The sequence below is a fragment of the Pan paniscus genome, chromosome 5 (assembly GCF_029289425.2).
Source record: "Pan paniscus chromosome 5, NHGRI_mPanPan1-v2.0_pri, whole genome shotgun sequence".
In the NCBI taxonomy this organism is placed as follows: domain Eukaryota; kingdom Metazoa; phylum Chordata; class Mammalia; order Primates; family Hominidae; genus Pan; species Pan paniscus.
Window position 1 is genome coordinate 147,687,424 of NC_073254.2, and position 26,179 is coordinate 147,713,602.

General features: G+C 36.2%; 1 protein-coding gene across 2 annotated transcripts in view; it reads right to left on the reverse strand.

Moving 5' to 3' along the window:
- Positions 1 to 265: 265 nt before the first annotated feature.
- Positions 266 to 26,179, reverse strand: part of THEMIS (thymocyte selection associated) — a 204,074-nt gene continuing 178,160 nt past the window's right edge. For both annotated transcript variants that reach the window (XM_003827634.5, XM_055114110.2), the window contains 2 exons: positions 19,528 to 19,663; positions 266 to 9,779 (listed from right to left, as the gene is read on the reverse strand). In XM_003827634.5, the coding sequence (XP_003827682.1) occupies positions 9,748 to 9,779; positions 19,528 to 19,663 (168 nt within the window). In that variant the 3' untranslated portion in view covers positions 266 to 9,747. The remainder of the gene's footprint in view (positions 9,780 to 19,527; positions 19,664 to 26,179) is intronic.

The window sequence follows — 26,179 nt, forward strand, 5'->3', positions numbered from 1 at the left end:
TAAATATGACACACAAACATGATCCATAAAATAAAATTATAAATCAAACTCCATTAAAATTAAGAACTGTGTTTTAACAGACTATTTTAAGAAAATGAAAAGATAAACCGCCGATCAAGTAAAAATATTTGCAAGTCACATTTCTGATGAAGAACTTGTATTTAATATTTACATACATATTTATGATTCAAGTTTCAATCATAATAAAAATGAAAACCTATTCTAAATGAGAATTATTTAGACAAAGTTAATTATTTTCATGTAATGGGAGAAGGAAAACATTAGTCTTCCTCTAACAGTGTGCTATTTAGTCTAATTAGCCTATGAGCACTATAAATAAATATTTTTGCTAGTATTTCACTACTAATCTCTAACTTAGAAATAAGAACTCTTCATGTATCTTTCCATGAATTGGAAATATTCAGCCCAGCTTGAGATTTCCTCAGAATGCACAAAAACAAAAACAAAAATTAAACGTCAGGGTTATGTCTAAAAAGGTATAAATATCATATGCATTAAGTACCTCAAGTGCTTCGATAACATGCACTAAAAAGTTCAGATTTTACTTTGAATACTGCAAAAGACAAGAACTTGACATACAATGTAGAAAACATTCATTTTTAACAAAACGATTTGGGACATTTTAAGGAACATGCTGAAGAAAATGTACTTCTTATCTTTTATTAGCATGTGAGATAAATATAAGAAAATATTTATGAGATCATCCCAATGGAAAAAATGCATTCTAGCAAGATAGCAGAGCTAAAATATGTGCCTAACAACATTATATCTGATGAAATAAACTGCACACAGGGGATTCTAATATGTATTTTATGGGAGGTTTGCTGAATATCTGCACTCTTTGTTGGCCAGATCAAATAGCAATGTTTCCCTTATGTCGTTTTTCCTCCACTTATTTTTGTATATATAAAATATTTATATGTGCAAAACATATACTACATATACAATCAGAAATATAACATTGTCAATACACTTTAAGTCCCTTAGGCTCTCATCCCCAATCTCTCCTCAAACTTTACCCCAGGGTACCCCAGGGTAAGTACTATTTTCAAACTTGTGCTTACCGTTCTATTGCTTTATTACACAAAGGCAGTGAAGTGCATAATTCTATAGTGCAAACCTTCATTAATCAAAACCTATGTATATTGTGATATAACCATAACACAGATTAATATATGGAACATTCTCATCACCCCAGAGACCAATTTTGTGCCTCCCCAGCCAGTCATAACCAAATCAAATGCAAACATCATACTTCTTTCTATTACCATAAAGCACTGTTGCCTTTTCTTAATATTTATATAAACAGAATCATATAGTAAATACTATTTTGTGTCTAATTTTGATGATTCATACAGTAAATACTATTTTGTATCTAATTTTTATGATTCCGGTTTTTAAAAAACATCCATGTTGCTGCATTTTTGTGTAGTTTATCCTTTTTCATTGCTACATCAGTTTCCATCGCATGGTTACACTACAATGTGTTTGCCTATTCTACTACTCCTGGGCATGGGTTGTTTCCAGTTTGAAACTACTTTGAATAAAGTTATTAGGAACATCATTGTACATGTCTTATTGGTAGCTAAATTAGTTTACATTTAGTTTTGTTGGATTTACACAAATAGACATTCTGGGTCATAGGGTAGGTGTATGTTTAGCTTCAGGAGACAGTGCCAAACAGTTTTCCAAATAGATTTATCAATTTGAACTCCCACCAGTAATACGTGAGAGTTCTGGCTGCTCCATAGTTTCTTCAAAACGTTCATTTTTTGATAAAAACTTTTAGCCATCTGGTAGGTTTATAATGATATATCTTGTTGTAGTTTTAATTTGCATTTGCCTAAAGATTGCTGTGATTTTGAGCAGATTTTTATGTTCATTATCCTTTCGAATATCCTCTTTTATGAAGTGCCTGCTTAAGTTCTTTACCCTTCCTTAAAATTAGCTTGTCTGAATTTTACTTAATGATTTGAAGCAGGCTTTTATACATTCTGGATACCATTTTTTATTGGACTTATATATTGTAAATATGTTCCAGTCTGTAATTATTTTTTAATATCCTACTCATTCTTGATTCTCAGATTTTTTTTTCTGGACTTATTTTCTTTCTTAGAGTATACCCTTTAGATATCCTTTTACCAAGAATTCAATTGACTGTAAGCCCCTCTGTTTTTGTTTATCTATAAGAAGTTTTTTATTCTTATTTTTGAAAATCTTTTAACTGGATTAACAGTTCTCCCTGGAGAGCTTTTTCCCTTGGCACCCCGTCTTCCAGCTGTTGTATTAGGCTTACAAAAGTCAACTGTTTGTCCAATTGATGTCCCAGTCCTATTTTATATCCTCCTTCTGAAATTTCACCATGAGTTGTAAGGAAATTACTTCTTTATTCTTCTTGAAATATGCTGCTGTATTTCCTAAATCTGAAATTTTGTATTATTTGTTATTCCTGGAAAGGTCTCAGACATCATCTCTTTGAATATTACTTCACTTCTGCCTTGCATCACTCTCTGAATTTCTCGTGCTCTTACTCTAATTAAGTAAATATTCTGCCTTCTTAAACTCTTCTCAGTGTTTTTTAACACCTCTTTTCCACTGTCCTGTCTTTTCTTGCTGCATTCTGGGTAATTAATTAAGGTCTACCATCTCAGCAACTTTCTCTTCTATTGTGTCTAACCTGTTTTTTTTTTTTTTTAGCTATCATATTAATCATTGTGTTAGTCCATTTTCACTCTGCTGATAAAGACATACCCGAGACTGGGCAAGTTACAAAAGAAAGTGGTTTATTGGATTTACAGTTCCATGTGGCTGGGGAGGCTTCACAATCATGGCAGAAGGTGAAAGGCACATTTCACATAGTGGCAGACAAGAGAAGAGAGCTTGCGCAGGGAAACTCTACTTTTTAAAACCATCAGATCTTGTGAGACGTATTCACTCTCACGAGAACAGCATGGGAAAGACCTGCCCCCATGATTCAACACACACAACACGTTGGAATTCAAGATGAGATTTGGGTAGGGACACAGCCAAACCATATTTATCATTTCTAGCACTTTATGTTTATTTTGTAATGTTGCAAAAAGAAGACCTTTAGAATGAGTTTTAATTTCACATTGTCAATCAAAGATACAAGAAACAATAAGTAAACCAAACACTAAGTTTACTTAGCTTTAATAAGGGTATGAAGCGATAGCAAGTACTATGTGGGGCAAGAAAATCCTGGAGGGTTCAGACACCAAGCTGCAGCTTCCTGTGTACCCAATCATTGCACTGTTCTCAAGAAATGACAAGAATATATTGAATGAGGGTCACATCAGCAAACACAAACTACAGGGACTAGGGCCCCATAGCTTAAGTACCTTGCTAGTCACCTAAAAGGGTATGTATTTAGCTCCCATTCTTTATTAACACTTTGGCACATTAATAACAGAATAAATAATAAACTAAACCTTGGATACAAGATGTGGTCATATGGATAAAAATTTTAAGATTCTGGTGAGCTAAGGAAGCTAGGATATCTCCTCAGACAAAGAACAGGTTATTGCACTATCTTTATTTGTTCTGGGCTGCTGTGACAAAATACCTCAGACTGGGTAATTTATAAAGAACAGAAATTTATTGCTCACCATTATGGAGGCTAAGAAGTCTAAGATCAAGGTACCAGAAGATTTGAGGTCTGGTCAGGGCTTGCTTTGTTTCAAAGATGGCACCTCTTGCTGCATCCTTACATGGCAGGAGGGAGCAAGGACACTCCCTTCAACCTCTTTTGTAAGAGAACCAATCCTGTCCCTGAGAGTAGAGCCATCATGACTTAATTACTTCTTAAAAGGCCTGTCTTTTAATATTATCACATTGAGTATTGGTTTCCAACATATGAATTTTGGAAGACACCGACATTTAGACCATAGCATGTCCTTTACACCTCTTTCCACTAAGACAGCATTTAGTAAGGCTTTTGGGGTTGGATAGGCAGCATATGCCACACTTGAATATACTGCTCTGAATCATGTGTGAGGTAACGCAAATGACTGACAGTTTTGTATGGGGCCCAGAGGAAGGCGGGCTGATATGGGAGGTCAAGTCTGTGTTTACAGCAGACTTGCACCTCTGCCATATTACTTGAAAGATCTGTGGTACTATGGGTATCTAGATATATAGCTGATGGGCATCTAATAGATAAAGATAGTGTATGAAACCTCTGGCAAGCTCCAATAGGAGAATTACTGTGCAATCCTTGGAACATGGCCATGACATTTTATCACAGAACTACACAATATTTGAAAAGCTGCTGCCACCATGCTACTTTACCAAGTAGGAGACTGATATATGACAATAGAACATTGTATAAACATATGACTGAAACTGCCCTCTTGAGCTGGTTGCTATCAGACACAGGAATTCATAAGATCAAGTAAGCCCAGCAGCAGCACTTTGCAAGATAGAAGCAGCACATACAAGACTGGGGTGGAGCAGGTCCAGATGATACAAATGAGCTGTGCCAATGAGTGACTGATGAGGCGCACAAGGCACTCACCCACATTGTTGTACCTGCACTTTTTATTCGGCTTACACTTCCAGAGCTCATGGTGAGGTTCTCTGTAAACAACTAATAAAATGAAGTGGATCCATTCATGTATGGGTCAACTTAGTGTATTAGCAGAGGCCCAAATGGATTACTGTTGCACTAGAGCCTCACTTAGGAGTGGGTCTGAAAGACAATGGTTAAGTGAAATCCTCCCAGTGGACAGAGTTGCATGCATCTGGTTGTCCACTTTGTGTGTAAAGGGAAAAATGGCCTGCAATCAAGATAAACATAAACTCCTTGGCAAGTGGCTTTAATAGCAAATGACTTAGCTGGTTAGTCAAATACTTGGATTCAGATAGAGCTGAATATGATGGATAAAAATATCTGCAGAAGAGGATGACTACCCCTATGAAAATGGGGAAAAGGTGTGAAATTTTTATATAGCAAATTGGTGTTCATCAGAGAACATCTGTACTATAAAATCAATTAGCCATGTTGACTTAATCAGTAGATATCAACTAGTCTCTGTCCTTATTCACCCCAGTACTTGCACAATGGACTCATGAGTGGAGTAACCATGATGGTAGATATTACTGTAAGTCATGGGCCAACAGCATGAACCATTTCTCACAAAGGCTGATCTAGTTACTGTTACTGTTGAAGCTTCAATTTGCCTGTCACAAAGACCAATGGTGTTTGGCCCTCTCCCTGATAAGTTAGCATCCATTGAAGAAACAACCTAGTAAGTTGGTAATAATTTTATTACATTGAATCCCTTTCATCCAAGAAGAATCTATGCTTTCTCATAACTGAAATTGAAATATACTCCAGGTATTCGTTTACTTTTCCTTTCCACAGTGCCTCAGCCAGCACCGCCACAGAGGGGTCACAGAATTTCTGTTCTCCCAACATGATATCCTGTGTAATATCATCTCAGACCAGGTGACACAATTTGTCACAAGGGAGATGCAACAGTGGGATATACCTATGGGACTCATTTGTCGTATCATATGGTACACAATTTGGAACCTGCTGGCCTCTTGGATCTGGAACACATTTTTGAAGGTTCAGCTGAGGGATCAGCACAGTAGTATAATCCATGCTCCAGGGTACCCTTAGAATCAGGCTGGAAAGATTAGGTTGGAGTTCTTATGAAACCATGTATTTATCTAGATCCTTCTCCTATCCTGCTCACTTCTTCCATTTCCATACAGATTCCTCCTAAGGACACTCCAATAAACCACTGAACGAGTATCTTCCCCCTTAACCTGTGCTTCTAGGGAACCTGAGCTAAGATAACAAGGACTAGATGAGTATTTGTCATGGCACATAAGAGTGGAAGTGGGAAAGAAAGAAAACTCAAAGAAGAAAAGATGCAAGACTCCAAAACTAAAAAACCTTGATGTAATATTTTATATATAATTTAGAACATATATATATTATCAAATAATAACACATAAATGTATCAAGGACTTACTTTTTGCCAGACAAAGCTCCAAGCACTTTACATCTATACATTCATCAAATTATCACAACAACTCTACAATGTAGAGTCTATTTTAGTCCCTATTTTACATATATGTAGGGATTTGAAGCAGAAGGAGGCTCACAAACTTATCCAAGGCAACCCAGTAAACAGGGAGTCAGTATTCAGACCTGGGCAGTCTGGCCTGAGTTCTCATATTCCTAACTTTAATCAGTTCATTCAGCAAACACATATTGAGTGCCAGATATATGCCAGACACTATTCTAAGTGTCTGGGTGTAGTGCAGAAACCAATAAGAAATCCTGCCTTCAGGGGGTTTACAGTTTAGTGTAAAGGAGACAGAAAAGAAACAAGACATGTAAAAGACATAACTTGTTAGATAGAACAAACTATTATGGAGAAAATTAAGGCAGGGAAGGAGATAGAAAGACCAATAAGAGTTGAGGTTACAGTTTGAGATAGGGTGGCCAGAGCAGGGCACATTGAGAAGGTAATATGTGGATAAAGCCTAAAGGAAGTAAGGGAGTGACCTGTGTGGAGAGGAGAGCAAAAAGTGTTCCAGGCAGGGAGAACAGCAAATGCAAAGGCCTCAGGGTAGGAATAGCCCTGGCACAGTTGATGAATAATGGTGTATTAGTCCATTCTTACACTGCTAATAAGGATATACCCAAGACTGGGTAATTTATAAAGGAAATAGGTTTAATTGACTCACAGTTCAGCATGGCTGGGGAGGCCTCAGGAAATTCATAATCATGGCAGAAGGGGAAGCAAACACGTCCTTCTTCACATGGTGGCAGCAAGAAGTGCCAAGCAAAAGTGGAAAAAGCCTTTATAAAAGCCATCAGATCTCATGAGAACTCACTCACTATCAGGGGAACAGCATGGGGGAAACTGCCCCCATGACTCAATTACCTCCCACCAGGTCCCTCCCATGAAACATGGGGATTATGGGAACTACAATTCAAGACAAGATTTAGATGGGGACACATCCAAACCATATCAAATGGGAAGGTCAGCATGACTTGAGCAAAACGAATAGGAAGAATACAGAGAGAGAATGGGAATGTATTGTGCACACCTTTCTAGATCATTTTAGGAATTTTGGCTTTTACTCTGAATGAGGTAGGACATGACTGTGGTGTGTAATAACAGCACATATTTTAATGAGATCATTCTGGTTCTCACAATCAGAATAGATTGATAGGTAGCAAGGGCAGGAACAGGAAGAATTGTTACAGGGTTTTTGCAATAATCCAACAGAGATGACTGAAGCTTGGACCACAGCAGTAGAAGTAGAAGCAGTCAGAAGTGTTATCGTTGTGGAAATATTTTCATGGTAAAATCAAAAGAATATTTTTATTCTATTGGATTTCATTTTTAGTAGTCCAGCCTACCGGGGTTATAATTAGATCCTAATTCTGACTCTCTCCAGCGTTTTACACGTTATCTTCCTTTTAGAGGCAACTTGAACCAAGAACCATTGGTTAAACACCTAAAAGTCTCATTATATGTTGACTCTAATATCTTAACAGTTTTTCTATGAAAATCCTGGATGTAAGAGTTGAGCTAGCCCATCTCAACAATCACATTTTCCTCTTTCCATTTCTCACTCCTTTCTGACAGCCTTTTCCAAAACTGCTTGACTGATTCAATTAGGAAGAGGCCAGTATTAATAATTGGTAGTTTTGGCACCTATCTATGCAGCTTGGCCATGCTGTGAAATTTGGTCATTATGACTGAGCTCAGCACTGTAAGTCCATAGGGGATGGAGAGGGCAGGGAGGACAATCTCTCTCCTCATGGCTTTTTTAGCACAAGCAGCCCCCTCCTTAGTGAACAATTTATTTCAATTCTAGTTAAAGAATATTTTAACTTAATCATTACAGGAAGATAGTTATTCTAGAGTTAAACATAGAAGAGAACACATACAAATAAAAATTAGGAAGTTTATTTTCAACCTTCCCAAATCTCTAATAGGTGAGCATGAAGTTTATTACACTTTTCAATATCAAGACAACTGGAAACACAGTATGTGAAAGGACTTATATTTAGAAATGTTATATATGATTTCTATTAGAAAGCCCTTGATAATTTACAACCAAAGTAAGATATGCATTCTCTTAATTTTCTAATCAAAGAATGGTAGTTACTAAAAGTACAAATTTAATTGTTCTCAAATTCCAAACAAAAATATTAATTATTCACTATTGTTTGAAAAATAACAAATTATATGAGTCTAAAAACACCTATGGTGCAGTTTGTCAAGGCTGTTAGGTTAAGATTCGCTGTGGCCTTCAATAGCCAAGTGTGGGTCTTAGAAAAGTTTCTGTTCTTATCTGCATAAACAGGCAAAATAAATAAAAGAAAAACTGTCCCATAAAACTTTAGATATTGTAGATAAGAAATGATATTACCACAATCAAATCACTAAGCAATTTTTAGGACACTAGAAATCAGGATTCATTGTTACTTAGAAAAAATGTAAGGTAAAGTAAGCTTAATCAGAATGTAAACATTGAAAAAACTCATTTTTTTTGTTCTAAAGTTGACTCACAATTTATTGTCTTCAGAAACACTTTGGTACAAAATCAACAAATTTCTCCACATAACATAAAATAATTATGAGATAGGATGTTAGCTAACAGATTTTGTGCAGAGTATGATCTATGGATGAAGTTCAAGCGTTACTATTAAATTCTTATGTAACATTAACCAGATAGCCTGTCTCTTCATTTTGTTAGCGGAAAAATAATATTGTTCCTGTATACTTAATACATAATAAGATAAATTATTAAAATGTGAGAGCCCTTAAAGTAATTTTTATAGATGGTGCAACTATAAGAGCATCATTCTAATGTATACTAATTAAGAATCACTTTGGTTTATTGTCAGCCAAATTTATTATATTACAATTTTATTGTCTTTTTCTTTCCATCAAATATTATGATTAACTAGATAATTTTCCTACAATCCTAAGAAACATTCATCTAAAGAATTATCTGGTACATAGTACATAGAATATTAAGACATCGTCTCAGAAATCTGGTGAAATTTCAGTCATGAACTTGTTGTTGGGTCATATAAGAGAAGGTTATGGAAAACTCCTATGACTCTCAATGGCTTTGGCTGTTGGAATTCAAACATATTTATGACACAGCGTATTTTGTAAATACACTGTGAATGTGAAATCAAACTCCTTTCCATAGTTCCAAGGGATTTGGATAAGAAACCTGAACATTTTAAATCAGTCAGATATAATTATTTTTCTGTAAGTTAGTCTTGTTAGGAATGATGGTAACACTAAAAAATGGCAAAACGAATTCTGGAAAAAAAAAGAAAATATTTGGTGTCTTTTATCCTATTTCAGACTGGTTTTACTCAGAAACTGAAATACAGAATTATTTCCCAATTACTTAGTTGTTGGTAGTAGAAATAAGAACCTGAAAAAATGTGCAAGTTAAATAAATACGTCCTAAAGAACAACAAAACAATGCCTACAGATTTAGACACAACAGAATAGACTATATGAATTCTATATCATAGGTTTCTGTAAGTTTTATCTGCTAAAAGTTTTAAGGTTGTTTTCTCCTTTGCAGCGATGAGTCAAGTTTCTTCTGGAGTCCATTGGGGAATACTCGTTTTTCAGCTAGAAGTCTACCTTCTTTTTTCACTGCAACATTTATGTTTGCTGTCTAAGTGGCTTCTGTCACATCTTGTTATTTTTGATGTTTTTCATTTTTGAATGTTTCTATAAATAAAAAAGAAGGGTTTATCAGAAATAAGTATTGAAAATAACCAGAAAGGAAACTGCCTGCTTTCAAATACTGTCGACACTCACATGCATATGGTTTTTGAGAAATGGTTGGAAGCAAAGCAGAAAGAGCCAGCAAAATAAAAAAAAAAAAAAAGAAACAGACGAAAGTAAGCTCTTCACTCTTCAGAAACAAGGTAGATACTTGTATGAGGTAGGAGATAATAGCTTACATGTATAAAGTGTTTTTCCATGGACAAAATGCTTTTCTTTGCGTTTCAGTTCATCCTTATAACAACTCTATCATATGGGTGATGTAAGGTAGAAAACTGAGGCCTCAGTGAAGTTGAGACCTGCCCAGCAATCACATAGCTAGTAAGAAGATGAAGCTGATTGTGTCTAAAAATGTCTGTTTCCAGACTCAACAGGCTTTGGCTGTGGCACTATGCCTACTGAACAGAATGCAAGCCTATTGGAGTTCTAAGAACTACAGAGGAGGAAAAAGTTACCTAATAATTGTTAAACTGAAGAAAAATCAACAGGCCTCCAGCATAAGCTGTACTATCTAAAGCTCCTAGTTAACATGTACACATACCTGGCATTAAGACAACATCATGTCAGACTCTCAAATAAAGCAAGCTACGCTACGAATAGGAATTGTGCCTATCTTCAGGCAAGACACTTTATTCCTTTCTACTATGGCTTTACGGAGCGCGATGGATGGGTAATTAAAAGAAGCCTTAAAATTAAGCACTACAAGTGGTCAAGAGGAACAGAAAACCAGAAATCTCTCTGACCCTCCCCTGCCTCTATTGTACTAGAGGTTAGTTAAGTGCTAACTGCCAGGACCTGGAGAGAAAGTCTCTGTTGGTCTTCCTTCTGAGCACTCAATAGCCTATAACTGCCTGCCTCCCTCCCTCCTTCCCTCCCTCCCTCCCTTTCTTCTTTTCCCCTCCCTCCTTCCCTCCCTCCCTCCCTTCCTTCTTTCCTCCCTCCCTCCCTCCCTCCCTTCCTTCCTTCCTTCCTTCCTTCCTTCCTTCCTTCCTTCCTTCCTCCTTCCTTCCATTTGTTTTCCTTCCCTTTTTCTCCTCTCCCACTTTCCCTCACTTTCTTCTTTTTTTTCTTCCTGCTTCCTCTCTTCTTTTCTTCTTTGAATTATTTTTCTGTCACACTAGCTGTATAACCTAAAGTAATTTACTTTAGGTTACTAACCTTTATATGCCTCATTTTCTCATTGTTTTTAAAGGAGAAGGAGGAGAATAATGCCTATTGAATGGAATAGTTGCAAAGATAGAATATGTCAATAAATGTAAAAAGACTAAAATTATCTCACTATCTCAGCAATTTTCATGATGTGTGTGAAACACAGAAACAAAATATGCAGTTCTGTGGCTCCTGAGGAGGTCACAGACTACTTGAGAAAGAAGAAAGGTAATGTCAAAGGAGAAAGAAGAGAGATTTCTCCACATACTATGTTAATTCCCCTAATCATCTGAATTTACTTTCCTCTGTCAACATTTCCATCAGTGTTAACTGGGACTGGGAGCTGGAGTGGTCAGTGGGGTTGATGGTGAAGAGAACCTGGACTGCATACTCTCCTAGATTTCCTTCCCTCTCCTCATGATCCACTGTCCTCAATGGCTGCCTTTAGCTTTTTAGATCTTTCTTAAATGACAAACAGTAATAAAACCACACACTTAGGAATACACATTTTAGATATAAGAACACAAGATTTTTAGGCAGTATGCCCAGATTTAATTCCCACTTCTATCATTTACTATCTTTGTGACTTTATCTATAAAAAGGAATAACAGCAATATTTCTTCCTTACGGTGCTGCTTTTCTTAGGGAGCAGGGGGATGGGATGAAGGAAAATGAAATAAATGAATTGTAGTACAGAGAATTGGAATCTGAAGACCTAAGTCTGATTCCTGAGTCTACAACTTAACTGGCTGTGTATTTTTAGGAATCTCTGAATTCCATTTCCTTATCAGTGGATAAGTTTTCATTATAATAACTGAATCATAGAGAGTTGAGGAAATACCAAATGAAATAATGAGCTTGCAATTACTTTGTAAAATGTAAAGTGCTACAGAAATATTACTTGCCATTGCCATCTCAGAGTCACATAAAACTATTATAAGCATGCAGTTTGAAAGTTCAATCTGTCATCTTGACAGTTATTTGTCCAACTCTCTCTTGTCAATAAGCTGATTTAAGATAGTACACAGTTAAGCAGAAAAATGGGAGTTGAGGTAATTAAAATAATTAGATTATTTCCAAATAAAAAACTGGGATTTAAACAATCTTAGTTTTAGAAGAGACCTTATATGTCAGCTCACCCTGCCTGATCTAACCCAATCTTCACCCAGTGCAGTGGTCCCCTAAATTACATCTATGCTCTGGTGGCAAGCTGTAGTTGACAGAGCAGGAGATTCCACATTGAATAGAAACTGTGTTTCTTGCACACTACCTTTCAAGAAATCTCAAAATGTGCAAGAACTGTTTTTCTGACAATAATTTAGGTTTTAAAATCCAAATTGATTTAAAGTCTTTATCTTTTTGGCATTCACCTACTCCTTTTGGAAATGTCACAAGTTCAATAAAGAGGTGATGATTCTCATCTTGAAATGGATATTCACTGAACCAATTACTCAGTTGATCAGACTAACTGAGGTATTTGGAATTATGTAGACAAGTTTCCTTGGAGATCAAGCAAACTATTTCATTCATAGAAGAGTAGACATAGAATGGAGTTTCATTTTGTTTTTCTTTCTCAAAAATACAGGCTAAAGAAGTGTCCTTCAATGGTCAGAATTACATCTTTTTAATAATAACTTACAAAATGAAGTTATAAGCATAAAATTACATGGGTAATTATTAGAATAAGAAGGTTAAAGTGAAAGAAAATTTCAATTTCGTTATATTTTGGAGGAATCAAGCTGAAGTATGTCTAAAAGTAATTTACATTCTCTTATAAACCTGATGTTTCCTAAAGTGTTAATTTGAAGGAAAGCTGTTCCCTTGTCACTTTTCTTTTGGGAAACTTTGAGTGCCAGTCCCCTGAAATTGCTCAATGTGATGGTGAACACTCAAACCTGCCATGAACCATCTACCTCTTTTAGGATGCAACTTGATTGTGGTTTCTTGGAGTCTCTTCTGAACAGTTTCAACAGGATTTTCATTCATGCTTTCATATTTTTACCCACCATTAACTTCCCTTTCCTTTGTATCTTTTGTCATCAAATTGTTGGCTGAGACTGAACAAACAAATAATACAAGTTAATAGCTGCTTTATTTCCCCTCTCATTTGAAGTGATTAAGTGAGTATTGCATCAAGTTTCAGAGATGAGTCTTCTATGTGTACTCCAGCAACTGTTTTTGCATACAGAAAATGTTTGATAGAATCCACACATAATCTGTCAAGCACAAGATAGGAGTCTGGGGTTCATTTTTGTATTCAAGAAATACTTACTGTGGACCTCTTATGAGCCAGACACTTTCCTAAAACCTAAGGATAGAGCAAACTGATAAAAATCCCTGCCTTCGTAGTGACCTTATGTGGAGTAGGTGACCAATAATCAAAATAAAAAGGACACTGCAAAATATGTTAGAGAGCACAAAGGAGGCAGATAGTGCCAGACAGGAGGGTTATAGTTTTAAAATAAGGTGATCACTAAGAAGGTAACCATTGAATAAAGACCTAAAGGAAGTGAATCTGAAAGCCACATGGATCTCTGGGGAAAGATTATGCCATTTAGATAAAATAGTCTGTGCCAGCCTTGAGGATGGAGCTCTCCTAGGGTGTTTGAGAAACAGCTATGAGGCCAACATATCCAGAGTAGTGAGAAAGGAGAAGTAGAGAGGCCACTGGAGGATATTGAGGAGAGGAGTTACACAATCTGGCTTAAGAGTATTATACACTTACTCTGGCTGTTGTGTTGGGAATGGACACTATGGGCCACGTGTAGGAGCAAATAGACTAGTTAGAAAGCAAGTGCAAGAATCCGGGTGAGAGACAGTGGTTGATAGCAGCAGATAGCTTAGACTTGGTTGGTAGCAGTAGCCATGGAAAAAAAAAATGGGCATATTCCAGATGTTCTTTGAATATAAAGCCAATCAGACTTTCTGGTAGAGTGGGTATGATAAGTGAGAAGAAATGAATGGTTGTTCACAATTCTTCTAATGCATTATTTTTCAAAGTGTGATCCATAGAACCCCTACAGCAGACTCACCTGAGATACATTGAAACACATCCCCGTGGTATACCTGAATCATACTTTTTCCCTAAAGGGCTAGACAGTAAATATCTGTTACCATTACTTGACTGTGCTGATAGAACACTAAAGCAGTCATAGACAATGTTTAAATAAGTGTAGATGTGTTTCAATAAAACTTTATTCATAGATATTAAAATTTGAATTTTATAAAATTTTTACACATCAAAAATATTATTTTTAAATATTCCTTAACATTTGAAAATGAAAAACCAAACATTCCTGGCTCCCCAGCCATAAAAAATCAGTCAATGGGACCTATTAATATTTTACCCATAGGCCATGATGGTTTCCCAGCTCTGCTCTAGAGAATAGATCCCAAGAATATGTATTTTTAACATATACATTAAGCGATATTTTAAAGCACAAGAACTTTCCTGTAAGATAAGTATTTTTATTCTAATTTTAAAGATAAGAAAACAAAATCACAAACAAATGTGACATTCTTTGAATTAGAGCTTAGTCTTGGGTCTGTCTCATTGCAAAACTTGCACTTTCTACCATCCCCCAGCACCTCATGGAATAGTTTCCCAGGGGTTAATATTTCTGTTCAACCATAGACGGAGCAGAGAGCAGAGTAAAAAGAAAAGAAAAAGGTTGCATTGCCTAGAGAACTGTTTTTCCCTCTCAATATGGTACACGGTTTTGCCTTCATAATTAGCATTCTGCTGATGAGATCTCCCATTGGTGAAGGCTTGTGAGTAAGATTTCCATGAAGAGCAAGCACTGCAGGAAATAAATTAATCTCTAGGGAAGAAGAGGGGCCAGGTTGTCAGTGCTCACACAACTTCCTAATAGGAAATGATATTTCAGAATTGTTCAAAGAATGAAATGACCGTGGGTTCTCCTTGCAGCACATTCTTAAACATTTAAATCTTCTGAGAAGAGGGAGATAGGTTGCTATAAAATGAAGAGCAATCCTATAACATTTTTCTTTAGGGTGTCAGTATTTCCAAACTAAAATAGCCTTATCTAGAAGTGTAAAATAAATTCTACTAATATCGTTATTCTGTTTATATTATAAGAAATCTACATTGATGTTAAATATAAAGATGAAAGGACAGATTTTTAAATCATTGGTTAAAAATTATACGATATTTTAAATAACAGGTTTTCTAGACTTTGGAATAAAAGTAATTTTTGCACTTAGAACACTACTTAGAATTACATTGAATTATTGAGGTGTTTCTTCATTAAAATTAAGAAACAACCATGTGTTTTATGATCTAAACTACCTAACTCTTGATACCATATAATCAGCCTTTCAATTAAGGTCTTTAATATAGAACCTCTGACTTGTCTAATCCTCAAAATGGTCCTGATAGGAAACTACTTATGTTTTATTTTCCACGATAAAAAATAGGATCTGAGGTTTACACTAAACATTTAGATTAAACTAAAGCTACAGAATAATTCTTTATTCTCTAGCTTCCACCTTGGCCTAAGAGGAGAGCTTTCCCAGGGAGTTTGTTTTTTTCTGACCTGTTTAAATTCCCAAACTAAGTAAGATCTTAGACGGGGTGAATCACCTGTATGTGAGTCTCACTTAGAAATAAGACCATTTGAGTCCAACAGTTTCAATGCTCTAACTCAGAGTAAGCCAGAGGATCACAGGCTTTCAGAACTGACAGGGCATACAGATTATCTGGTATACCCACTATTTTGATGGAGAAAGTCAAGCTCAGAGAAATGAAATGGCTTCTGAAATGCTATGCATCCAGGTTGTGGCAGAACTGGGACTCAAACTTGGAGTGCCTTAGGTTTCATTTTCTAGCCCAGGGTTTGTCTCACTACTTGACTAGTCTAATTTATGAAGGACAAGCAGTGACACAGATTTAGTATAAAGTTGTAGGGAAAATTCGAAGAACATAGTCAAAGCTACAATAGGAAGAAAATTACATTAGAAAATATGGATCAGGAGAGTATAACATTTGCTTATTAGAAAACATTTATGTTTATGTAGGACAAAAACAAATAAGCATATTTAAAAGGTCATCCTTCCTGGCAGTGATTTGAGTTTCTAGAGAGACATAAGGAAGAAAAAGGAAAATGGCCCCCTGTTTAGCCAGGAAGATAACCGGAAGCAATGGCAGCAATTAATGAGTGACCCACATAATAATCAGATCCTCCTCAGAACTAAATAATCATCCTCTTGTACCAAATGGCTGTGCCCTTGGCTGAAAAAAAGCCACATTGCCCATAACCATAGACCCTTCTCAGGGACAGCTGCATCCAATGATTGTTTGATGCAGGGGGTATAAAGGTCTGTTCCCCACCCCCTAATTCAGGACAACCCTGAAGAACCATGCCAGCTCCAGATCTCCCTATGGGATCAGTTGAGGTCTTTGTTGTGACTGTATCATGATTCAATTTTTCCCTCTGCCCAGACCTGCTTCTGGTACTCTGCCTCAAGCGCTGTTCCTGAGAGCACTTTCCAATCAACTTTCCACATGTAAATCAACCCAGGGAACTGGATGCAACAAGTAGTTCAATGAAAACATTTCCACTTAACACATGTTATTACTAAAAATAGACCTTAAGCTGAATAAACATTGAAGCCGTGTGCTCCTCCTTAGCTATTGCTGCTGAAGTAAGATGGGGAAAGAGTCCATTAGAGAGCGTCAGGGCATCCATGTCTCTACACAATTGGAGTGTTTCTTTTACTCTGAGGAATCAGTGACATTATCAAAGAGGGTTTCTCATCCCCTCCATGTTCATAGCATTCACAAAGGCTATAACATTTCCAAGAGCATACTGCTCTCAAAGGCAAAAAATGCAGACAGAAACTCAGAGACTGAAAGATCCATAACATCAAGTCGCCACAGCCACCAATTTACAGAGTGTATCGTAGGAAAACAAAGTTTTCCTTAGCAATCAATTCGTAAAGATTCAGTAGTTAATTATTATAGCCTGACTTCATTGTAGTTTATTATGTACTCTACTTTTACCTATTTGATCTAATATAATCTTCAAAAAAAAAAAAAAAGCACATGGTATAGCACTACTAGTAACTCAATTTTACAAATAAAGGAATAGTCTTAAACAACAAATTGCTCATGGTATATAGCTACCTAATGGGGGAACCAAAATGTAAACCCAGAAATCTCAGTTCAGCCTCTGAAGGTCTGCACTTTATCATTCTATCACTTAATCATCCTACTTTCAGAGAACTTTTTTTTAGTAATTTATGGATAAAATAACATGTAGAATTAATAATAATGTTCTTAAAATAAGGCATGGGCATCACTAAGCAACAAGAGTGAATCAAGGACCCACAGAAGAAGGTCATCTAGAATCTGGTGAAATGTTTTCATCAGTTTCTTAGTGAAGACATCAGTAGCTGACAGCACTGATCCTGAGTGAGGTTTTACTGTACTCTTGGCTGGAATAGAGTCTTATTACACAATTCGTGTTCAGTCATTCACAGCAAAATTTCAGTTGTTGACATTGAATACCAAGATAACTAGTTTCCTTAGTACAATTATTAGATACATATTTGAAAAGGTTCCACCCCAGGTAACTGAAAGAATTAGGTCTGGGTATCCTGAAAGAGCAACATTAGAAAAGCAAAGCAGCACCCCTATCTTAATTAGGCTTTTTTTTTTTTTAAGTCGGTGATATGCTACAAAGTCTCTGCAACTGTTACTCTCGTCAAAGAGAATTTAGGAAATGACTGACTTATGTCTAAGCTTTAGAAAGAGGAGAAAGCTCAGAAAAGGCCTACTCTACCCATCCTGAACTCAAAGAAGGCTACTACATATTCCATGAGCTATCCATATGAAGTATGGTAAATGTTAAGTATGGCTCCAGTGAGTCTTTTTTTTGGAAATGAAGAACATATACTATATTATATAAGATGAAAATAAAGTTTGAAAAATTATATTTTTGCTCTACTTTTGTATTTTTATATATAGAATTATCACACAATTATAATCCATAAGGAAGAAAGACTGTAATTATTGCATTTACAAATGGGAAAGCAAATAAAAATATTGCCAAGATGTTCATACTGGGTAATTTCTAAATAAATGCATGTTAAAATCAAATTGATCTAGGAAAGGAGATTCCATTTTACTCTCTTGAATGAAGTTAGGAGGACTCACTTGCCTAGAACCACTGCTTTAATTCCAGGTCATCTTTGTCCCTAAAATCATCACTTACAAGTAATACGTTCAAAGCAGGTGCTGCTCTGGTCTGTAACATACGCTATACTACCCACTCATGGCACAAAGCTGGGACTACTGCTGTACCATCCCAGAAAGATTCACATACAAGAGAAGATTAGATAATGTTTCCCTCTGATTGAAACAAAAACTTTGATCTCAGGAATTGTGTTATCTGGTACTTTTTAGAATCCACAATCTTAAAGAAAGAAAGAAAAACAAGTTCCAATGAATTAATAATGGCTTGAGACTCAATGCGCTGCAGCAATTTTCACTGCAGTGGTTGTTTCTTTTATAGTCATACTTGATTAGTATTAGAAATTTGGAGGAATTGCAATATGCGTGGTTTTCAAAGCCCTTTACAGAATTTCATTTTTCTCTCTCGGAGAGAGTCAATGAAAAGGTAATAAGAAAAGCTCTATGGGACTCTTTTATAGGAGTGTCAGAAGCCAGTAAGCTAACTACATGAAAGAACCCAGATTGTGCAGACAGGGTTTGGAGCAGAAACACTTCAGAGACTTTATGTAGTATTTTGACTTTTATATGTCCTTGGAGAAGAAAGCGTGCTAGCTACAAAACCAAATAAGGAGGAGAAAGGAGCAAACCGTATGCTTAAGAATAATTACAGTTTCAATTTTCGTATGAACTAAATGTGAAGTTTCAAAGATAAAGTGTAATAGAAATTGAGGGGGTTTGGTGTGTCTAAAATATTGGCAAGAAACAAACTTCTTATTTCCCTTGCCAGCTCATCCCAAATTTCTGCCATATGGAAGTTAGTCTGGGTAGCTTAATTGAATGCTATCAACTCCTCCACAAGTCCGTTTGCTTTTGTTTTGTACTCAGTAGAGATGAAAAATATCAGATCACAATCTCTATAAACTAAACCATCATAATTCAAGCTTGCATTCAGTGACTTATCTGACACTTCTTTAAATGTAAAACATCTCAATTATTTTAACCTCTTTTCAAGACAGTAATTCTTCTTGTTCATTGTTCTAGCAAAAATATCAAAATATTATTATCACAACAATACAAGCAATCTTGAAATATTTCATTGCCATGAAAACCATAAATGAGGTGAAAAATCTAATAATGGAAAACAATAAACATTACTATTATTATTGTGAGTGTTCGAGATCATGCTTCACATAAAACTTCATTTCAATGTGATTGGCAGAGCAGGGTGATCACTTGGGCTGAGTCATATATTCCAAATAAAATAATAGTAAGAATCTGTCCATTGCACCTTTGTCATGTGGACAGTTAAACCACCGTGGTTTAACTGACCTATAGTCACATCAGTACCTGCTACTGCTGTGGCCCCACGGTTGCTCCTTTCTTTCTCTTCATCCACCAAATCATTCTGACTACCAATCAGTACTTTTGAATCCAGGCCAGCTTGATTTGGGTGAAGTTTCTTGGTTATGTCTACGTGATGACGCTGAAATGACACAGGTCAGAGTGATTGATTTCACAAGTAAATTATCAGTCCAAAATAAATGCTTTGAAGAGATATGAAAGATTTATCACATGGCAATTCATTTCTGTATGTCTGAAACAGAACATTTGACATGTCAAAGCAAGCTACAAATTATATGTTCATCAATATATTTTGGAAACTGAGGTGTACAATTTTTGAAACAATCTAAGTAACTAGAATAAGAAGTCATTTTAGGCATAGAAAACCATCTCCAAAGACCATTTGTGTATATTACTTTCTTCTTGTGAAGCTTATAAAATATTTTTCATTTAGAACATTTTTACTTAGTTTTTATTCTTACAGTTAACTAATCCAGCACTTCATTATATATTACATAATTACATATTATATAATCAAAAGCAGATTTCATTTCTGTATCATCTGTACTCTTTAAATAAAACAAATCATAACATCTACTATAAATTAAACCACATTTTTAATTAGCATTATGCAAATTTGACAAAGCTCCTTTAGTCAATTTCAGAGTAATAATTCATCATAACAATGAATTATTAAGGCACAGCATCAATGGTCCCTATAACTCATCTCACATGTAAGAGATGTCACAGCATTTGACATTATACTGACACACTGTATGCTTCAAAAGAATCATCAGATGGGAATAAAAAGTGAAGACTTCAATTGGAAATTAAACTTCCAGTACTTAATTAATTCATACCCAAGTCCAGACTAGAAGTTTGTCAAATTGAATAAGATTACAGAATATGTGAAGATTCTCAGCGTCAATATTAGCTAATCAATTATGGCCATTCAGACTAGCCATGTTGGCTCACTAAAGGATAGTATGATGGACAACTTTCCTGTAAAATTTCTCCTGTAGACCATATATTGCATGAAATTCATTAAAAGCTTGATTTTATAAAATCAACCGCTTTTAAAGCTTGAGAAAGGCCAATAAGGAAATTAGGCTTTAGAATGATTAAATAATTCACTTGAGTTAACAAAATGAACAGTGCTGAGCCTTGTGATATGAATCCTGAACTTTGGACAGTGTTCTTCACGATTGATTTCTTAAGATTTTTAATGTGGTGGACTGGATGTATGGATAGCCCTCACTCTTCACCCCTCTCTGTATCCATGTCCTTTCTATAGAATTTTGCAGTGCCCTCCTACTCTGACTTTTGGCCTATCAATGTGGCTTCTTCTGGCCCAATAGGATGTTGACACAGAGGCTTGAAAGAGGCTTGCACAATTGTTTTTGCTCATTCCTTAACTTCCACTATGCCATGAGGCTATGCCTAGACTAGCTGGCTGCAGATTGAACATGAGATGGGCAGAGTTAGGTCACCCCAGTTGTCCAAGCTGAAGCAACCAACAGCCAGAGGAGCCCCAGACGTTTGGGTGAAACCAGTCTAGATCATCTGAGACCAGCTCAAGTCAGCTGAATTCCACAGCTTCATGAACTAAATGAATGTGATTTTGGTTGTATGCCATTATGTTTTTCTGGTGATTATGCAGCATTGTATGCTGACGGATAACCGGTACATTCAACCACCATCTATCTATAGTATCCCAGATAATGGATGTGGTGTGAGAATACAAATATAACATGACATTCTCTCAGACTCCAAATTATTCAAACACAATTTCTTACATTGCTTATGCAGATAATTAAAATAGAGTGTGGTAAGTCATTTGTAGATATTTCTCAAATTCCTTTTCTAATGACCAAGGAAGGGATCCTAGCAATACTACAACAGACAGCTCAAAAGATCAGTTTGGATGTTGGTATCAACTAGAACTAAACCACCCCACTTGTTTATTTTTAGCTCCTCCACAGTCCACAAAAATATAAGCCCATCACTGTAATTTTAAAAATTTATTGTCAGGCCTCTATTATCATGTAGTTTTTGGAAAGAAGCAGATTTCAGCATCCAACTACTTTCCTGATTCTGAATTACATACCTTTGAAAAGTATATTATTATTTCAAGTTATGACATGAGTATTAAATCACAGTTTCTCAGAACTGAGCAATGCAATAGATCAAAGAAGGAATAAGCTTCATGTTTGTTCATACCAAATTCAATTGAAAATATTAAAACATTGAGGGAAAGTTAAGAATTCATGCAAGTTGTGTATATTCTAATATATTCCAGACTGAAAATAAAAGAAATCCTGAGCTTATTTACTCATAAAAGGATTGTTGTGAAAGCCTGAGAGAGAAAATAGCCCCTTCATCAGAATAGGTTCTGTATTGTAAAGGTTCTGTGCTTCCTGGTGCAAACCTCTGGCACACTGGACATTTTATAAACATATTAGTGTTGCAGTAATTAAGAGCCTCATTTTCCTGGAAACAGCTCCCACAGTGGAGTCTCTTCTTAAGCAACCCCTGTCAGATTTTCCAGCTTCTCTTTTACATTACATATTATAGCCAGGCTGCTGTTCCCAGGTCCTAATGTAAAGGGAGGTAGGTGTCTCAAGTTGCTGACCCTGCCACACGCCCTCTTCCTTGTTTACTTAGCCCCTCCTTCTAGTTCCCTGGGTCTGCACATTATAACCTGGCATCTCTTTTCTGCTACAATAAAATTCCTACAGTGTTTCATTCTTAATTGCCCAACTGCCCTCCACTAACCCTCAATTCTCTCTCTTCCCTCTCCCCTTTCCTATTTCTCAAATTCTTCCACCATGCCTTGATAACTTTGCTTTATGGTTTGCAAACTTCACTACCTGTTCAACTTCTTTTCTGAATATTGTCTCTACCTTCTTACCCTGACGAAAATCTCATTCTTCTTTGAAGACACCTCTTCTTCTGTGAATGATACTGCCTGCTTATTCTTCCTCATCCCTGTTACCCTTAAGTGGAGGATCCCCTTCTCTGAGTGTTGTCCGTTGCAACCTTACCTCCTTGCAAAACATGTCTGCTACTTTGATATTCCTGTCGTCTAGCTGTGTGCCATCTCCCTTCTTGTTGGTATCATCTATCTACTAATATCCATGCATTTTTCATAAAAAGGCTTTGACACCTGGACTTTTGTCTTTTCTAGCCTCAGCATCGCCATAATCTTGGACAATATCCATATCTACATAAACATTCTATCTGATTCATCCCTGGATCTCCTTACTACAAATAAACTTGTCATTTTTTCTACCTCATGCTTTCAGTCCCAAGATCACATCTGAAGTCTATCATCAGCTGAAATGTTTCCACCTCCAATATTAAGTATGTTCCTCTTTCTCTTCATCTCCTATCCTCAAGTTTATTCTCTCCACTCCAGCCAAATCTCCTTCTCCAAGACTGCTTTTTCCACAGTTTCTGCCAAGGCTATTCGTGGACCTCCCTGGGATCTGAGATCCACTGATCCCTCTACTTTCTCTATATCCATCACCCCCTTGCTCTTTTTCCTTTATTCTCTGTCCAGCATCCATTGCTGCTCAGAAACTTCAATCTGGCAGACTTCAACTTGTTTTACCTGCCAGACTTCAACTTGTTTTGCCTCTCAGCAGCATCTGACATGTCTGGTCACCTCCTTCTTTTGGTTTCTGATGTTCCTCCTTCCACTCTGAGTGCTTATTCTTAGTCTCGTTTGCTGGAGTATCCTTCTTTACCCAAACATTGCATGTCAAGAGGTCTCAAGGTTCTGTTATTCTCCCAGTTTTCTTTTTCCCATTCCTAGATAATTTCAGCAATCATGTGGCTTGATCTACCACCTGTATGTTTATGACTCCAGAGGGGAGGTAGAGATTTATGAAATGAGATGAGGTGTAGAGAGGCAGGAGCTTGCATGCCTTAGTAAGCACTCTGGACTCTAATTCTAATGTCCTTTCAGGTCCACAATCTCATCATTCTTCCTTCCTGTCTGAAGGCTTGGCTATTCTGTTTGCCTAGGACATTCTTAGTAAAATTTCCCCCTTAATATTAAGAAGTCTTGGGTTCCTGCAAGTGTCACTCACTGTATAAACCTTAGCCAGCACCCTATTTTCTAGTCTTTGTGCACCTTGTACTTCCACTATAATGCAATTTTTATAATTACAATCAAATAATAGCTGTTTTCATGTTTAATGTCTATCTCCCTGGCTAAAATAAAACTCCCTGAAAGTAAAAACTATGCATGCCCTGTTCACTGTCTTGAGCTCTTATCTCAGGGTTTTAAATACAGTAGGCATTAAATAACTACATATTAAATAAATAGGAAAATTCATGAATAAAACATGACTTAATTTTTATGACTTTTTCTTTAGCCAGTTATCAATGGCCACTATATAGTCACACTCACATGCATAAGCAAGTTTGTGTATATCATCACTCCTAACAGTACTGCTTATCATTATATATTGGTAGATAAAATGCAGTTACATTTTACTTTGTTTTATCCATAAAAAACACATATTTCAAATCCTGTGCTTTTAAATAAACTCATTACTGAAATCATGCAGAACTGTATTCATACAGTATCCCATATAGCTCTGAATCAAATTACATTGGTCAACTATCTATGGAAGTTATAAATCTGAGAATTGTTATGTTAGAGAAAGTGAGAATTGAGAACTAAGTGTGTAAACACAGTGGCCCCTATTACCCTAGGCATGAGAATGTGGCCTGACAACAACTGGAGAAATAAAATCCTCTGCCAGATCCTGCTTCTGTGATGTCAAGTCTTCAACCTGAAGGTTGGGTCCAGAGGAAAATGAGAAAATTAAACTGTTTGCAAAGAATGGAGAGGAACATAGATAAATTTGAACTGCCATGCATCAGGCCTCTGTGACCATGCTGTAGTTGTACTTCAAAAAATAAGGTTCTGTTTATTCTATGTAATTTCCATTTAACTTGTTATTAGAAATGAATCATTACAATCCTGTCTGCTAATTTGAAATGACTATTAAATTATTTTTATGTTATTCTTGGCTTGTATTTTGCATGTTGTTTTTAATGTTCCTGCTAAAGGTAATGATGTGATTATAATGTACTGAATATTTGTCTCACAAACAAAGAAAGGAACAAATAAATATTAAAGGAACAAAAAAAGTTAACCAAGATGTCCACAAAAAAAATTGGAAAGAGCTCTTCAAATCTATCTTTCATCTCATACCTAAGGCCATGCCGTTGAATAAAATCATACTTTTTCAATTTATTGAGATTGCTAGTTCATGATTGTATTTATTTGTGCCCCTTCTCCCCAAGGGCAAATGGGCTTGTTTTTCTTTTGAGAGCTACAAAGGACCTCTCTTAGCCAGGGACTAAACATCACTCATATTTAAAGCAACTTGAAGTATCCTAGATAATGTACTTTACTTTTTACTTTGTAAAAAAATCAATCCTCTCCTGACTAAAAAAAGCAACCTCCCTCTCTGCTTATATAAACACTGCTACTTTCCACTGCCTGTACTTTTTCACTTCAGAAAGTACACTTAAGTGAAGAAATTTCAAGTGATATTTGAGAAGAAATCTCTCATTAACTAACTTTCTTCCAGAGAATTAAATTCTACTCAAAATAAGAAAAATGACAATAATTCAGAGACTACACATAAATAAAAGAGAATAAAAATCGAATCACATCAAATACAGGCTTGCTGGGGATATGCAAATTATCATTGTAGAAATGCATTCTGTATGTAATCTGTCTCCTACTGTGTGTGTGTGTGTCTGTGAGTGTGTTCTCTTCTGTTTGTTATATAGTTTAATCACCATAAATAATTTAGAAGATGATCAAGTGTTTTTTATAAAAACTAATTAATTCATCATTGTGTGTTATAAAGGTCCATAATATAATAGAGGCAAATATTTTTTAAAAAAGCAAGAATGTAAACTGTGAAAAATAATCTAAAACTGATCATCCATATAGACAGTCATTTCTTTTGGGCAATATTCTGAGGTTTCCTACAATGATCCATACATACTCAAACTGCCCTTTCTGCACAGAATGTCTTATTTATACCAATTCAAAGAGATGCTTCTGAGCTTGTTCAGCCCTATCCCAAAGACATGCTATCTTTTGACCCTTTCCTGTACCTTGCAGCCTTATGTTGTTTACAGAGGGTTTGCTCAAGCCTGTGTTTGGCAGGACTTGGTTCATCAGCTCATCAGAAGCTCATTTCCCCTTTTCTGCTCCTCCTGGAGCTTTAGGCTGTGACCTTCCCAGGTGAGAGTCCTTGCTGGCATCACTTACCCTCCTTTGTTAGTGCTCCTCCTCCCTGGACCATTCACACCCTCTTATTCAAATGTGACCTTGCTGGCTTGGTCTGGCCTGGCAGTTGATCAGGAACTTCACCAGCAGTCACAGGTGTTTGCATGTGGCTTGACACTAAGACATTCTTGGGCCCAATAGTGGTTAACAAGAGGGACAGAATCTTTCTTCTGTGCTTATTCCAAGTACCTCCAGAAAGTCAGACATTTAAAAGAGTTGGTATCTACCCTGAACTTTTCTTGGGTCGGAGGACAGACAGCAGGCCTATGGAAAAGAAAGATGCCTGAATCTATTTCCCTAGTTGCTCTAATAAGAGAAGACAGCACCCCATCT